The sequence below is a fragment of the Heterodontus francisci genome, chromosome 29 (assembly GCF_036365525.1).
Source record: "Heterodontus francisci isolate sHetFra1 chromosome 29, sHetFra1.hap1, whole genome shotgun sequence".
NCBI classification, from domain to species: domain Eukaryota; kingdom Metazoa; phylum Chordata; class Chondrichthyes; order Heterodontiformes; family Heterodontidae; genus Heterodontus; species Heterodontus francisci.
This window is the reverse complement of record NC_090399.1, coordinates 28,958,233-28,975,608: the sequence shown is the minus strand read 5'-3', so window position 1 is coordinate 28,975,608 and position 17,376 is coordinate 28,958,233. Positions and strand designations below refer to the sequence as shown.

At 43.7% G+C, this 17,376-nt stretch overlaps 1 protein-coding gene across 1 annotated transcript; it reads left to right on the top strand.

Annotated features, from left to right (window-relative positions):
• The first annotated feature begins 4,040 nt into the window (after window positions 1–4,040).
• On the top strand, window positions 4,041–6,934 carry LOC137345729 (E3 ubiquitin-protein ligase TRIM69-like). Its single transcript, XM_068008992.1, is given in 4 exon segments — window positions 4,041–4,071; window positions 5,005–5,323; window positions 5,325–5,569; window positions 6,861–6,934. Coding segments are annotated over 4 exon segments (669 nt in total).
• The last annotated feature ends 10,442 nt before the right edge of the window (window positions 6,935–17,376 follow it).

The window sequence follows — 17,376 nt, the reverse complement described above, 5'->3', positions numbered from 1 at the left end:
TCTGCACCCTCTCGAGGACCCTCACATCCATCCTGAAGCATGGTGACCACAACTGGATGCAATTCTCTAGTTGTGGCCTGACCAGAGCTATATAAAGGTTCAGCATAACTTTCCTGCTTTTGTACTGAATAGCCTTATTTATGAAGTCCAAGATCGCATATGTTTTATTAACTACCCTGTCAATATGCTCTGCCACCTTCAAAGATCTAAGCACATGAACCTCCAGGTCCCGCTATCCCTGCGCACTCTTTAGAACCATTGCATTAAGACTATATTGCCTCCCTCTTTCCCTTCTGCTAAAATACACACCTCGCACTTTTCTGAATTAAATTTCATCTGCCACTTGCTGCCCATTCTGCCAGTTTATCTATGTCCTGTTGCAGCCAATTGGTATCCTCCTCACAGTCTGCCGCACCTCTATGTTTGGTATCATCAGCAAATTTTGACATTTTACCCTGTATTCCAAGATCTAAGTCATTTATATAAGTATAAAAATCAGTGGTCTTAGCTCAGACCCTTGGGGAACACCTCTGTTGACCATCCTCCAGTCCTTAAGTCACTTTTTCTTTTATCCAAGCTGACTCTGACACTCCTACTCCATGAGCCTCATATTTGTCAGCCAGAATGTTATGTGGTACTTTGCCAAAACTTTCTTACAATCCATATAGACAACATTCACTGTTTTCTCTTCATCAACCTTCTGTTACTTCATAAAAAAAATCAATTAGATTTGTCAAGCACAACAACTCTTCCAATTTTGGCACAAGCCCCCAGATGTTAGTAAGGAGGACTTTGCAGGGTGAACAGGGCTTGTTTTGTGTTTGTTGTTTCTGGTGCCAAGGTCAATGCCATGTGTCCCATCCAGTTTCATTCCTTTTCAACTTTTGTGCATCGGGATTTGGACAACTGAATGGCTTGCTAGGTCATTTCAGAGGGTCATTATGAGTCAACCACATTGTTGTGGGTCTGGAGTCACATGTAGGTCAGACCAGGTACAGAAGATGCAGTTCCATCCCTAGAGGACGTTAGTGAACCAGATGGGTGCTTACGACACTTGATGGTAGTTTCCTGGAGAGGTGGAGAATGAGACTAGCTTTTAATTCCAGATTTTTAAAATCAATTTAATGTATTAGTTAATGGAATTTAAATTCCACCAGGTGCCCTGCTGCGATTTGAGCCTGTGTCCCCAGAGTTTTAGCCTGGGTCTCTGTTTCACCTATCCAGTCACATTATCATTACACAACGGTCTCTCCTCGTGGCCTCTCCTTTTATGCGACTCCACTCCTCTCGCTCATCTACTCATTTCCTCTCATGTACTTGATACATAATTTGCAATTATTGCAATCACCTTAGAGGGAAAAGGGTAAAATTCACTGAGATGGGAAGCACAACCACTGTTTTGGAAAAGGAATAAACCCTGTTACAGGCAAACATGAGGAAGGGCGAAAGGGAAGCCTGAGGCCCCCAAGAGGTTATTTCTTTGCCGGAAATCTTATAACATTCCAGTTACATTGTGTGAAGAAGTGGCTGTATCTGGTATCTGGATGTGAGAATTACTGTGTCTCAGAGTGAGACTGATGCTAGCTTCCACAACGGGGCAACATAACTCACATTTTTCACCTGCATCCTCTTTCTATCAGAGGCTTTTTAACAATAAAATTTCTGTGATCTGGTTTTCAAGCATATTCCCTTTCTAACTGAATGTCACACAGATAGAAACCAATCAGATTCAGAGTCAAGGAGATTTTGAAAGTTAACTAGTCACAGCAGCAGTGAACAGCAGCAAAATAACACACACACAGAAGAATTGTTTTGCTAAAATGGAACGGCACAGATTAACCCTATTGAGTGCTGAATGTCTGCACGTTTGTTACCTACCAAAAATAATTATTTGATTCAATGCGAATTCTGAATTCTCATAGCTTGTAACAATATGGATCTAATTTCTGCTGTCTGGATATAACTGGTCACTCTCAAACAACTGAGATTTGTGTTTTATTTATTTCAGGAGGTAACTTGTCAGAAGAAGAGGTAGGACAAGATATTTACTGAAATCGGCACAATTTCAGACAATTCCGCAATGTGTCTATGGTCAATTTATAACATCAGCTGTTTAATATTTACAGGACCAGTGAGGACTATTATAAAACATCATTAGCAGATGACAAACTGTCGCTCGGAAAGTTCAATGGTGCTTTGCAGTACACAGCCTGGAGAGAAATGATAGATGCCATTAACCCGGGTATAACTCTTATATTCCTTTCTCTTATCCATAACCCAGATGAGAAGATCCTAAACCGGTTGCCAGGCTCAGATTAAATGATGACAGATATGGTTGAGGAAAGGGTCTCAGGGTCCCCTTTCGCCCTTGGTCTTGTTTCACTGCAACAGGGTTTACTCCCTTTTAAAACCAATGGTTGTGCTTACCACCTCAATGAGTTTTACCCTTTTCCCCCTTAAGGTGATTGTAAAAGAAGCAATTGGACAGTTTTTCTTGAGCTTAAACAAGAAAGCAGTAAGTTTATTACGCTTAACACTCTAACCTGATTTAAAATAGTAAAAATACACTACACATTCACATGCACATTTATACGAGAGTCACACACACACACACACACAAATAGATTAGAGAGGGAAACAGATTTGGTGGTTGGATTAAAGTCCAGAATAAATGGAATTTATATACAATATGTAGGTGCAGTAGTCCTCGGCTGAAGCTGTACTCTTGAAGTCCTCACTGGTCCAAGTGCACTGTGGTTGGTTTGCTTTGCTCAGGCCTCCTGAAGGCAGAATGGGTTGTCGATTCTCCTACCCTGGTGGCTGGCTGTAGCAGTCTGTAGGCTTAGAGGGGAGGGGGTCCCCCAGTTGCAGTGGTTCTTTTCTTGATATTTTCTGGAGAGAAAGAGAGAAACACACAGGAGTAGCTGCTGTACCCTCAATTACTGCCTGTCTGCTGTCTGTGTCACAAACTTTTCATTTCTTCAGAGATGAGCCGGCAGTCACATGGTTCTATCAATCCCCTTTGTTTCTAATGAGTTTTTTTTTCTGGAATCTTCTAATGAAATTCATGGTTCTCCATGCCCCAGGATGACTTTTAATGGCTTGCTAACGAGGATCATCTGGCTAATCTACTCAGTTAGCCAAACCACTATTCTGGCTGGGCTTCTTGTTAAACCTTTTGTCTCCAGTTCAATCTCCTGGTGTTTGAAATGAAAATTGCAGTGACCATCTTGGCAGCTAGTTATTTTAAAAGTTAACGTGTAGCATTGTTGCATTAAAAGTCTAATGTTAGTTTCCAACCGATGAAATTAATATTTCCCATTTGGCATATGGGGTTTTCCTGACAATATCCTTGTCTAGTGTAGTGATCAAGACCTTGGCCAATATTTTATCATCAGCATTAAGAGGTGTGTACGGTGACCATGTGGGGATATACTTAGTGTGAATTATCTCCAGTACATAGTGTAAAAGATTCAATCGGAGAGGAGAAAGATCTGTGATTATGGCTTTGTAAAACTTGATAGTGTGGGTGTCAATTCAGATGTTTTGTTTCAGATTGTAGATCACTGTTAGAGACTCACGCAGGTCGTGACCACGTGCAATCGTCTGTCATGTCATATCCACCTCAGAGTACATATATGAGGAGATGAGCTTCACCCAGAGGGAGGCAGGAACTCTGAGTCACATAAGAGAGAGCAGGTTTGAGGCTCCAATGTCTGAATGGAGGATAATTGGTGCAAATTCTGTTTACGTCACATTACAGCAGATTACGCGGGAAAGGCGAGGCTGCATCAGGAAAGAATATTCTATCTGGTAGTGTGTGTTATATAGGTTCAAGTGGAAGGTCGAATTCTTCATTTTGGGGTTGGAGCTAGGCCCGGGACACTACTATGATCTCGGATTGCTCCGGCTGCTTGCCCTTGTGTCCATTGGGAGTGAAGATAACAGTTTATGGTTGAATTTAATGAGGTCTCCTGCATCAGGGATCGTGGCGGGGAGGCCCGAAAAATTCTTCCGGTAGAGGCCTGCCATGACCCCCGATGCCGAGAAGGCCCCATGACATTTTAATGTGTAATAGGAAGATTCCTGTTGATTAATGTGACTGTTCTGTGCTCTTGGCTGAGGAGGAGGTGGTCAGCTTTTGTCCCACTCACTCACTCATAAACTTGCTGTGTTCTGAGGACGGTGAGGAGAGTGTTCTGTAGAAATGTCTCTTCCATCTGTACTTTAATGAAGAACAGTTTGGTTTTGTCTGATTGTGTGTTGGAGTCTATTGAGATTTCTGGATATAATGATGTGGGTTTGCTGTGTCCAGGCTGTTTGTTTCATGTTGTGTCTCTGAATCTGGGGACTACCCGGTTGTTTCAGTGTTTGTTGTGATCCTGGTCAGGTTGTTGGACAGATTGAGTTGTGGTTGTATCCTCTTTGTCCATTTCTCTCATTCTCTTGCTTCGACTTTTCTATGTTTTCTCTCCTTGCTTTCTCTCTCTGTCTCTCTCTCTCTTTCTTCCCCTTGTGGATCTCATTTCCTCCCTTCCTCTGCCGAATCTCTTTCTCTTCCTCTCCTGAGATTTTATTTTACTGTTAATTCCCCTCCTCCTCCTGGTTCTCTCTTCCCCTCTGCAACAGTTTCTCTTCTTTTGCTTCTTTTTCCCTGTTTTTTCTTCTCTCTTTCCTTCCGGTATCTGTCTGTGTCCAAGCGACACTGTAGCCTCTGGTGTCGATTCCTTGTGGATTTCTAAGTTTCCGGAAGTCACTCTGCAGATGCTGAGAACAGCAGGAGACTGGGGGGGGTCACAGAGTTCCTGATCGGGATCACAGAGTCAGAGTGATCCCAGGAGGGTAAACCCCCGTGTCAGAGCAGATACCAATAACACAACCTGGAGCCCTTTGAAAACACTGGAGTTCCCGGGAGGCCCTCGAATATCCTCTTTAAAGAGACTGTGTTTTTATATAAGTCATTCAAACTAAGTCACTGACTGTGTTATTTTAATTTCCCCCCAGCTCCAGCCTCTCTGACTCTCGATGTGAACACAGCCCATCCTCGTGTCATCGTGTCTGAGGACCGGACCAGTGTGAGACTCGGAGACAAACAGCAGGAGCTTCCTGACACCCCGGAGAGGTTTGACCGTGGTGTCTGTGTCCTGGGATCAGAGGGATTCACATCAGGGAGACATTACTGGGAGGTGGAGGTGGAGAACAAGACATGTTGGGGACTGGGAATGGCCCGAGAATCTGTGAACAGGAAAGGGAGAATCGACCCGACACCTGAGGCCTGGAAGTGGCTATGTTACCCGCACCTCCGATTCACGGATTCCCCTTCCCCTGAGTGTGAATCCCCGGTGGATCGGAGTGTTCCTGGACTATGAGGTCGGACAGGTGTCATTTTACAATGCGGACAACATGTCCCATCTCCACACTTTCACCCACACTTTCACTGAGAAACTCTTTCCATTCTTCTGTCTGGGTCTGAATGAGGACGGGAAAAACTCAGCACCGCTGAACATCTGTGGGGTCAAAGCTCACCAACAGGACCATCCCATAATTGCACACTATTTATCTGTCAGCTGTAAACTACTGGTCGCCCGTCTCAGTCTCAGGTGGTGTGGATGGTTCAAATGTCACTTCAGGTCAGAGCGGGTCCATCCGAGTGACAATGTCTTGTTGATAGTTTTTGGATAATTTGTGCAGAGAAACAAACTCGTGGCAACTGCTCCAGAACGACCTGGAAAACAACTTTTCAAAAAATCTCAAAAACATCGCGAATCATCAGGGAGCAGAGACAGAGAGAATTAAATCATGGGTAGAAATACACCAAGGGAACGACATACTCCAGTTGGGAAGTTAAAGGAGAAGAGGGGCAGGGAGAGGAACTAAGCTGAGAGAGGACACCAGTGGAAAGTACACGACAAAGAGAAACTGTCCAAGTTATGGCAAAGCTTTTACAGGTAAGAGCATCAGGGAAGAACATGCTGGGGGCATGAGTAGTAGAGCAGACCCCAGTATCTAGAGGAGCAGGATGGATCTGTTACAAAAGGAGGCAGAAGTCATGGTCCAGTGCAAGAAAGTTAGGTAAAGAGTCTCAGTTGTGGTATTTTCTGAACTACGACCTGTGCCATGTACTAGTGAAGAGGCGGAGGCGAATTAGGCAGATCACTGTGTGACTTGGAGTTTGGTCCAGGAAATCAGTGTTTCCATTCCTCAAATAGTGGGACATACAGAATCCTAGAATGATAAAGCACCAAAGGAGGCCATTCACCTCATCGTGCCTGTGCTGGCCCTTTGGTAGAGCTATTGAATTAGTCCAAATACTCTTTACCCATGGCTCTTTACCCATTTCCCTGTAAATTTTCACTTACAAGTATTGCAAGACTTTGGAAGTTACTATTGAATCTGCTTCCACCATTTCAGTCAATCCATAGCAACTCACTGCGTGAACTTTTTCCCCTTCATGTCACCTATGATTCTTTTGTCAATCATCTGAAACCCGTGTCTTCTGGTCATTGACACTTAAGCCACTGCAACAATTTCCCAAAACCGAATCTCTCAAAACTGTGCATGATTTTAAACAACACTGTCAAACCTCTTGCTAACCTTCTCTGTTCCAATGAGCACAAGCCCAGCTTCTCCAGGTTCTCCATATAACGGAAGTCCCCCTTCCCTGCATGCATTCCAGTAAATCTCTTCTGCACCTTATCTAAGGGCTTGTTCTAAGGCCTTGACATCCTTTCTGAAGATTGGTGCCCTGTATTGTAGCTGAGGCCTAATCAATGTTTTATTAATATTTAGCATGGCTTCCTTGCTTCTGTCATCTTGGCTCTAGTAATAAAACAAATGATCCCATATGGTTTTTCCAACAGCCTTCTCAACTTGTTCTGCCACCTTCAAAGATACATCCCAGCTCTCTGTAGCTGCAGACCCTTTAAGACTGTAGCATTTTATTTGCATTCCCCTCCTCATTCTTCCTACCAAAATGTATCACACACTTCTGCGCTAAATTTAATTTGTCATTTCACCAGTTCTGTCCATGTCCTGCTGAAGTCTGTTACTATCTTTCCAATTGTTTTCAACAGTTGGAGTTTTGGTTCTTCTGTAAACTTTGAAATGATGCCCTGTGTACCTGTCAAATTCATTAATATATATCAAAAAGATAAGTAATTCTAGTACCAAGTTCCAGGGAACAACACTGTATTACATCGCTCCTGTCTGAAAAAAACCATCATTCACCACTACTCTCTGCTTTGTGGCTCTTAAATATTTTCATATCCACACTGCCTTTGATCGCATGGGCTTTAATTTTGCGAACAAGTCATTTATGCGGTACTTTATCAAACACCTTTTAAAAGTCCATATACACAAGATCAATCACACTGCCCTCATCAACCCTTTCCATTATTTCATGACTAAAATAAATCAAATTGGTAAAAATAATTTCCTTTTAACAAATCCACGCTGATTTTCATTCGTTAGCCCATACTTTTCCTACTGACAATGACATTTGTGCCAGGTTGGTGTTTCTAAACGTTTCCCCACAACCGCCTTTGGGGTGATTGGTCTCATTACCGAGTGTAGCCCTCTCCTTTTTATTGCACAAGGGTGTAACATTTGCATTCCTCCATCCTCTGGTACCACCCCAATAACTAAGAAGGTTTGGAAGATTGTGACCAGAACCCCTGCAGTTTCCACTCTTACCAACGTCAGTAAGTTAGGATGCATCCATAGAACCATAGAAATGTTACGGCACAGAAAGGGGCCATTCAGCCCATCGTGTCTGCGCCGGCTGAAAAAACTAGCCGCCCAATCTAATCCCACCTTCCAGCACCTGGTCCATAGCCTTGCAGGTTACAGCACTTCGGATGCATGTCCAGGTACCTTTTAAATGAGTTGAGGGTTTGTTCCTCCACCACCGATCTGGGCAATACTCCAGCTGTGGGCTAAACAGCATTTTATACAGATCCAGCATTAAATCCCTGCTTTTGTATTCTACACCTCGGCCAATATAGGAACGTATTCAATTTGCCTTCGTCACTATTTTGCCTATCTGTCCTGCCACCTTCAGGGACCTGTGGACATGCACTCCCAGGTCTGTCACTTCTTCTACCCCTCTCAATATCCTCCTGTTTATTTTGTATTCCCTTGCTGTGTTTGCCTTCCCCAAATGCACGACCTCTCACTTATCCAGATTGAATTCCACTTGCCACTTTTCTGCCCACTCAACATACCATTCATACCATTTTGGAGTCTACAGCTACCCTCTTCACTATCAACTACATGACAAATCCCAATCAGATTGTACTGATCCTTGTGATACTGCACTACTTTCAGCCCGCTATCCCAAAAATGTGCTGTTTATTCCTACTCTCTGTTTATTGTTCATTAACCAATCCTAAATCCATGAAAATCAATTACCTCCAATCCCATGATTCCTAGATTTGTGTAATAACCACCTGTGTGACAACTTATCAATGTTTTTTATTTTACAATCCAAATAGATTACATCCACTGCTTTCCCCTTATCCATCATCCTCGTTACATCCTCAAAAAACTCTAACAGATTTGCCAAACATTATTTCCCTTTCATAAATCCATATTGACTCTGCTGAATCTTATTATGATTTTCTAAGTGTCTTGTTGCAGCATTCCTAATAGATTCGAGCATTTAGCCTAATACTGATGTTAGGTGAACTGGTCTATAGTTCCCCGTTTTCTCACTTCCTCCTTTTTTAAATAGTGGGATTATGTTTGCTACCTTGCAACCCTTGGGATCTGTTCTAGAATCGAAGGACTTTGGGAAGATCAAAACTATACATCCAATATTTCTGCAGCTAACTCTCAAAATACCCTAGGATTCAGATCATCAGATCCAGGAGAAATTTGTCACTTCGTCCCATTAATCTCTCCAGTACATCATTCTCACTAGACCATTGGTTCCCCATTATTTCCAGAATGTTTTCTCGTGTCTTCTACCATGAAGACAGATACAAAGGTATTTGTTTAATGTCTCTGCCATTTTCTTATTCCACATTATAATTTCACCTGTCTCTGCCTCCAAAGGGCCCATTTTACTTTCACTAATCTGTTACGATACATATACAGATGGAAACATTGAAAATCTGTTTTTCTGTCTCTTCCTACTCTCGTATTCGCTTTTGTCTTTGTTTATCAATTTCTTGGTCCTCCTTTGCTGAATTCTAAAATCTTTCCAATCCTCAGATTTAGTAATCCTCTTGGCAACATTATACTATCCAGCTTGCTAGTCTCTCCAGAAAACAGAAATCGTTCATCTGTGGTAAAATTCAAGTCAATCTCTTTTGCATCCTCTCTCAGGCCTCAGCAGCCTTCTTATAATTTGGTGCTGAAAATAGAACACAATATTCCAGCTGAGGTCCAACAATTGCTTATAAAAGTTAGGCACAACTTCCTCGCTTTTGTACTCTTATGGGGGGAATTTTAGGCTTACCCCCGTGGCAGGTTTGGAATCGGGGCGAACATAAAATCGGTTGGGTTGGTAATGGAGTTGGGGTGTGGGGGGGTGGGGGGGAGAGGGGGATTATTTCCACCAACTACCCACCTCCGCCACAATGAATCCCCAATTAAGGGCCTCATTCCACCACTGTTGCAATTAGTCATGCGGTGGGCAACCCTGACATCGCACGGGAAGCATGGCATGAAAACCCATGCCGGCTGCTTGCCAGCTCTGGGGTAGGGGGGGAGGGGGTGGGAAGGGGGTGGTGGCGGGGTACTCTCATTAAAAGGCACTGAGTGCCTGAATGGGAGGACCCGAAATTGGAAAGTGGGGCCCACTGCGAGCCACCTCCTGCCCTCGCTAGCGAACCCCCTACACCCTCCTCACCTATGACCACCACCACATGCAAACCCTCCTGCCCTGACCTACCTGTGCCCTGGGTCCAGCACCACTCCTGCGGCTCCAGTAGGTGCTCCTCTGGCTGCAGCTACCAGCTCCGCACAGACACTGCTCAGTGTAAGAGCCGCCGACCTCTCACTAGCCGGCACTCTCCAAGGGCGGGACTTACGGCGACGGGGCCCTTGATCCTGTGTAAAGTCCACCTAAGTGCCTGATTGGCATTAGATTCGGTGGGCCTTCCAGAGAAGAGGTATCAGGAGATTTTCAGCGTCGCTTTTTATGGACCTTGAGACTCCCATCACCAGCATAAAATCAATAAAGCAAAGGATGCCATGTGCTTTACCAATAGCCTTTTCAACTTGTCCTTCCACTTATAAGGAATTAAATACATACATCTTCAGGACCCTCTGCTCCTGCAACCTCCTTTAAAATTGGAGTATTAGATTGTATTGCCTCTCTTTATTCTTCCTACCAAGATGTGTCACTTCACACTTACCTGTGTGAAATTTCATCTGCTGTTTTACCAGTCTGTCTATGTCTTCCTGGAATCCATTAATAACTTTACCAGTTGCTACATTTCAAAGTTCCATGTCATCTGATCAAGAAAGCTCTCTTGTACTCATTGCAGGAATTCCTCCCCTCTTTGCTGTCTACACTGTTACTATCCCAGCCGAATAATTGGAAGTCCCTCACTGCCAATTTTTTATAGTCCTTGCAGCCATCTGTAATGTGCCTGCAGATTTGTGCCTCTATCTCCTTCACACTACTTGGTGGTATATATAGGAATATTATGTTCCCAATCTCCCACTTCTTTGAGCGAGGTCTCTCTTATTGCCACTATATGATAGCCCCATGTTGAAAATGCTTAAAATGATGAAAGGATGGGAGAGAGTAGGAGAAGCAGAATGTTGCCAGTGACTGAGGGGTCAAGAAAAAGGGGCTATAGATCAAAGATTAAATGTAATAGATTGAGAGCAGGTAAGAGGAGAAATCCTTTTGCACAGAGAGTCAGGACGCTGGAGAATTCACTTCCAGGTGTAGTGACTGAGGAAGAAACTATGCTAACATTCAAGCTTAGTTTGAGAGGTAAAGAAAAGTGTTGAAGGGACATGGGAACAGGCGGGTTCAATGTGAATAGAGTGACTTGTTTTGTGGAGGCTGAATTCAGACATGGACTAGATTTGTTAAAATGTCTGTGCCCATGTTGTGACATCCATGCTTTTCTCTATATACTCACTGAGACTCTGTACTTGTCCATGAGACTATTGATTTTGTCCCAAATTATTTTTTCCAGAGGTTTTCCCACCACTGAAGTTAAACTGTGTGGCCTGTAGTTGCTGGGCTTTTCTTTGCACCCTTGTTTGAACAAGGCGTAACCTTTAGTAAATCTCCAGTCCTCTGGCACCATCTGCGAATCGAAGGAAGACTGAAAAATTATGGCCAGTGCCTCTGCGATTTCTGCCCTCACGTCCCTCAGTATCCTTGGATGCATCTCATCTGGTCTGGGTTTTTTATCCACTTTAGGTACAGACAGCCTATCTAATACTTCATCTTTATCAATTTTAAACCCTTCTAGTGTCTGACTTAACTCCTCTTTCAACATCTTCCTTGGTAAAGACAGATGCAAAGTATTTAATTAATACCTCAGCTATGTCCTCTACCTCCATGTGTAAATCCGCTTTCTAGTCCATAATCAGCACCACTCCTTCTTTTACCATCCTTTACTCTTTATAAGCCTATACAAAACTTTAGGATTTCCTTTAATGCTAGCTGCCAGTCTCTTTTCATGCTCTCTCTTTGCTTCTCTTATTTGCCTTTTCACTTCCACTCTGGACCTGCTATATTTAGCCTGGTTCTCAATAGTATTTTCTAACTGGCATCTGTCATAAGCACACTTTTTCTTCCTTATCTTAATCTCTACTGCTTTTGGCATCCAGGGAGCCCTGGATTTGTTAAACCTACTTTTCCCCTAGAGGGAACATACCTTGACTGTGCCCGAACTATCTCTTCTTTGAAGGTAGCCCATTGTTCACATACATGTCTTTCTGCCAGCTTTTGACTCCAATTTATTAGCCCCAGCTCCATTCTTACCCAATTGAAGTTGGCCTTCCACAGTTAGTTATTCTTACCCTGGATTGCGCTTTGTCCTTTTCCATAGTCTGTCTAAACCGTATGATACAATGATCACTGTCCCCTAAAGGCTCTCCTGCTGGTTCTTAATCCACTTAACCCACCTCATTCCCAAGAACCAGATCTAGCAGTGCCTTCTTTCTCATTGAAGTAGCAACATACTGTTGTGGAAACTTTTCCTGAACACACGATCAGAACTCTTTCCCCTTACTGTCCTTTACATTACAGTTATCCCAGTATATGTTTAGATAATTAAAATCCCCTCCACACAGATTCCCTCTGCACGTTGACATTTTCATTGGCTGCTGCTTCCTACAGCTGGGGCATCTTTCATGTCAGGTCCATTCATAAACTTCCAGTGATTGGTCGGTCCTTAAGCTCTGGAAGACCCAGCACAGATGCTCTCGCCGAGAAGGACACATAAGCCGAGCCGTGAGACCTCGAGCCTGCACTTGTGCAGATTAAAATACTCAAGTTATTTTAAGGTGACCAAGACAACAATATATTAATAAGGGGGTGAGGATTGTCTCAGTGTGGTCTATCATAAACCCCTTCATGATTTCCTCTGGTCCTAGCGAAATCCTAAAGCCAATTGAAATACAGGCTACAAAGTATCTTCCGTGGCTCATTTAACATGTCATGACAGATGAATGTACCCTCCTCCCAACCTTCCGAGGTTTAATAGGGAGTTTGGCGCTGAAACTGCAACGAGACCAGCAATAAGTGAACGATTTTGTGATTTCCTCCTTTGCCTCCAAATTAACAACATTGTCAAAGAGTTAGAACACTCAACAGATGTGGAACAAATCCCCTTGAAACTGGGGTGAGAGATTTTATGCCTTGTCAACAATCTGAATTATTTATTAAATGCATTTTTGGGAGAATCACCGCCAAAATTAAATCTTTGCTGATTAACATGGTGTGGACAAGAATCTCAATAACTGGGGGTGGGAGGGAAAGTTTAGTCTGGTTGAATTGGATCTAGTAGATCGTGTACACAGGGATACATTCTCCTGCTTGCTGTGGGTAATGGATAATGGTCCAAAATGTGCACCAACAGAATTTGCTATTTGCTGAGAAAGATGTGGATGGAGACTGGTGACCTCATCACACCACTACCCACAATCCAATGCCAAAACCGAGAATGCCATCAGAAATATAAAACGGCTCTTCACAAAGTGCCAGGAGTCTGATTAAACTGTATTTCTAGCTCTATTAGATTGGTGCAACGTGATTGATAGTTCTGGGGAAAGACAGTCATTTCTATCACCGCCATTATGTGTCCCGCATTGTGTGTTACATCTCTGGTGCCAGGGCAAAGGGCATCATGGAGAGGGTGCAGAATATTCATGTCGGTACCAGTGACACGGTGAGGGCAGGTATTGGTCAGATTTTCACGAACTAGGAGGGAGGTTAAAATGTGGGACCTCATAAGTAGTAATCTCTGGATTAGTCCCAGTGCTGCGCGTTAGCAAGTAGGAATAGGAAGACAGGGAGGATCAATGCTCAACTTGAAGCATGTCACAGGAGGGATGTCTTCAGATTCTTGGGGCACTGTGACGAGTTCTGGGGCAGGTGGCACCTATTCAAAATGGACTGGTCGCACCTCCAAAAGGACTGAGGCCAATGTCCTCATGGGGAGGTCCACACGTATGATTGAGGACGGTTCGAAGTAAATTGGAAGTGGGATGAGTAGTGGGATATAGAAGTAGAGAAGAGGATAGTAGCAGAGAAGGATGTAGTACCATATTAGATAGGAAAAGACTAAGAAGGACAATGAGGAATCCAAAGTCAGGTTTAAAATGTATGTATGTAAACACAGAAAGTGTGGTGAATAAGGCTGGTGAGTTACAAGCAAAAATGGCCATGCGGGAAAATCATGTAATGGTACTAACGGAAAACTAACTTTAAAATGGTGAGGACTGGGTGCTTAATATTCAACGATACAAAGGTTTCAGAAAGGATTTGGAAGGAGAAAGGGGAGGTGGGGTGGCTGTACTGATTAGGAAAGTGAGGATGTCCTTGAGAGTGCAAGGACAGAATCCTCTTGGTTCGAGTTGAGTCGAAGCAAGGGATGATCTTGCGACAAGTGGCAGATGGAATTTAATACAGAGAAATGTGATGTGATGTATTTTGGCAGGAGGGCGTGGGAGAGGCAATATCGGCTTAATAGAACAGTTCTAAAGAGTTTGCAGTGGCCGGGGAGAGAGCGAGAGAGAGAGAAAGAGAGCGAGAGCGGGCAAACTTGAGGCTGCAATCGCCCAAGCGGAGACCAGCTCAACATACCGTGCCAAGCAGCAAGAGGCGGGGTAAATAGGGAACCCGAAAACCTCCTCAGAGTCCCGGGAGCGACCGGCTTTAGAAAACCCGAAGGCTCCAAAATCTGTCAAGGTTTCGGTTGCCACCGGGGGAACTTTCTCAATAACCAGTCCGCCTCTGGGGGCCGGAAGTTTGACACCCCTGATCTCGAGCCCTACGAAAGGGGATAAAGGGTCTCATAATGGGGATGTTTGACGAAATCTCTGGTAGCTCAGGGTCTACGAATATTCCGTTTACCAGATGATGTCACATCTCTTTCATTTACTTACTTTTTCAATCTATTTAATTACATTTCTATAAACGTAACTATCAGGTTGAACTTTATTTTTGCATGCTTTGCAAACAACATTTCTTATCAAAGTATTCAGTTAAACTAATCCAAACATATCTCAATCAACGCGTTTCACCAGCAGAAAACGAGGAAAGTATATATTCCAGCAAACAATTGTGACCAGTGAGGGGCCACCTTTCACTTTCGTTTCTTTGTGCTATAATTATATCTGACCGGAGAGTTGAGCGATAACCTCATTGCACTGCGCACGGGACTTGTGCTGTGGTTGACTGAAAATTGCCAAGTCCAAGACCAAACAGCCTCCATTGGTCACCGAACTGCAGCTTTGGCTGTTCTGTTATCTTTTGGATTTCCAAAAGTGCCGAACAAAGGCCCAACAGTACATCAATGCCCATATTATTTTAAACAGTTGTTCACCAATTAGAAACAGCAGTCGGCCATTCAGAGGCTGGAGTCTATTCAGCCGTTCAATTAAAACACGAGTCTCTTTGGCCTCCTTATCTCGAGAGACAATGGGTAAGCGCCTGGAGGTGGTCAGTGGTGTGTCGAGCAGCGCCTGGAGTGGCTATAAAGGCCAATTCTAGAGTGACAGACTCTTCCACAGGTGCTGCAGAAAAATTTGTTTGTCGGGGCTGTTACACAGTTGGCTCTCCTGTTGCGCTTCTGTCTTTTTTCCTGCCAACTGCTAAGTCTCTTCGACTCGCCACAATTTAGCCCTGTCTTTATGGCTGTCCGCCAGCTCTGGCGATCACTGGCAACTGACTCCCACGACTTGTGATCAATGTCACAGGACTTCATGTCGCGTTTGCAGACGTCTTTAAAGCGGAGACATGGACGGCCGGTGTGTCTGATACCAGTGGCGAGCTCGCTGTACAATGTGTCTTTGGGGATCCTGCCATCTTCCATGCGGCTCACATGGCCAAGCCATCTCAAGTGCCGCTGACTCAGTAGTGAGTGATCTAAGTATTAAATCCATATATCCGGACTATCAAACTCAGGATGCGTGTGTCTTATTTCTCGTATATACTGGTTTTAAAATCAGAAATTGTGCTTGATTTGCAGTAAACATATAAAAGCCATGTTTCAAACGCAGACTCCCATCGCCCTGCGGCCAAGAGCTCAGGAGAAAACCGTCCAAATCATTCGCTAACATTCGGTTCATGTGGAGTAGATTGTCTAGCAATGTTCTGGGCAGATAATTGCGGCCTGTTGGGTTGTAAGGAACACAGACCAGGATATGCACAGAGATGCAGTCATTCGGGGATTAACGGAGGGCACTCAGCAAATGCAGGAAATTGATATAAATGTTCTACTTACTGGAGTACTTGCAGGATATCAATAGCTGCAAGGTTAACGATGGGGGCAGAGATCGAGATGTCGGAAGCACAGACCAACATGATACCAGGGATGGACCAGGATGATAACAGGAACTCGGGTCTTCAGTTACGTGGAGATTGAAGAAACTGAGATTGCTCTTCACAGAATCACAGAGAATCACAGGATTATTACAGTGCAGAAGGGCATGTCTACACCGGCTCTCCGAAAAAGCAATTTAATTATTCCATTCCCCCACCTTCTCTCCGTATGCCTGCACATTCTTCCTTTTTGTACAATTTTATAATTCGTTTTTGAATGCTTCAATCGAATCTGCCTCCACCACACTCTCAGGTAGCGCATTCCAGACCTTAACCACCCGCTGCGTGAAAACGTTTTTCCTTATGTCACTTTTGCTTCTCTTACCCATTACTTTAAATCTGTGCCCTCTCATTCCTGATCCTTTCATGAGTGGCAACAGTCTCTTTCTGGACCCCTCATGATTTTGAACACCTCTATCAAATCACCTCTCAGCCTTCTCTTCTCCAAGGAAAACAGTTCGAACTTCTCCAAACTATCTTCATAACTGAAGTTCCCCATCCCTGGCAACATTCTCGTGAATCTTTTCTGTACTCTCTCCAATGCCCTCACATCTTTCCTGAAGTATGGTGCACAGAACTGGATGCAATACTCCTGCTGAGGCTGAACTAATGTCTTATGTATGTTCAAGATAATTTCCTTGCTCTTGTACTCTATGCCCCTATTAATAAAGCCCATGATACTGTATGCTTTATTAACTGCTTTTCTCAACCTGTTCTGACACCTTCAATGACTTATGCACAGATACGCCTCTGATCCTGCACCCCCTTTAGAATTGTACCCTTTATTTTATATTGTCTCTCCATGTTCTTCCTACCAAATTCACATTTCTCTGCATTGAACTTCATCTGCCACCTGTCTGCCCATTCCGCCAACTTGTCTATGTCCTTTTGCAGTTCGACACTATCCTCCTCACAGTTCACAATGCTTCCAAGTTTCATATCATCTGCAAACTTTGAAATTGTGTACATTAATATGTATCAAGAAAACAAGGGTCCCAACACTGACCCCTGTTGAACTCCAGTAGAAACCTTCCTCTAGCACAAAAAAACATCCATTAACCACAACACTTTGTTTCCTGTCATGCAGCAAATTCCGTATCCATGTTGCTACTGTCCCTTTTATTCCATGAACTATTTGCTCACAAGTCTGTTTGACTGGCACTACAGCAAACGCCCTTTGAAAGTCCGTGTACATCACATCAGCAGCATTGCCCTCAAGAACCCTTCCTGTTAACTCCTCAAAACACTCTAGCAAGTTAATTAAGCATGATTTTCCCCGAAGAAATCCATGCTGGCTTTCTTTAACTAACCCGCATTTGTTCATGTGACTATTAATTTTGTCCCGAATTATTCTT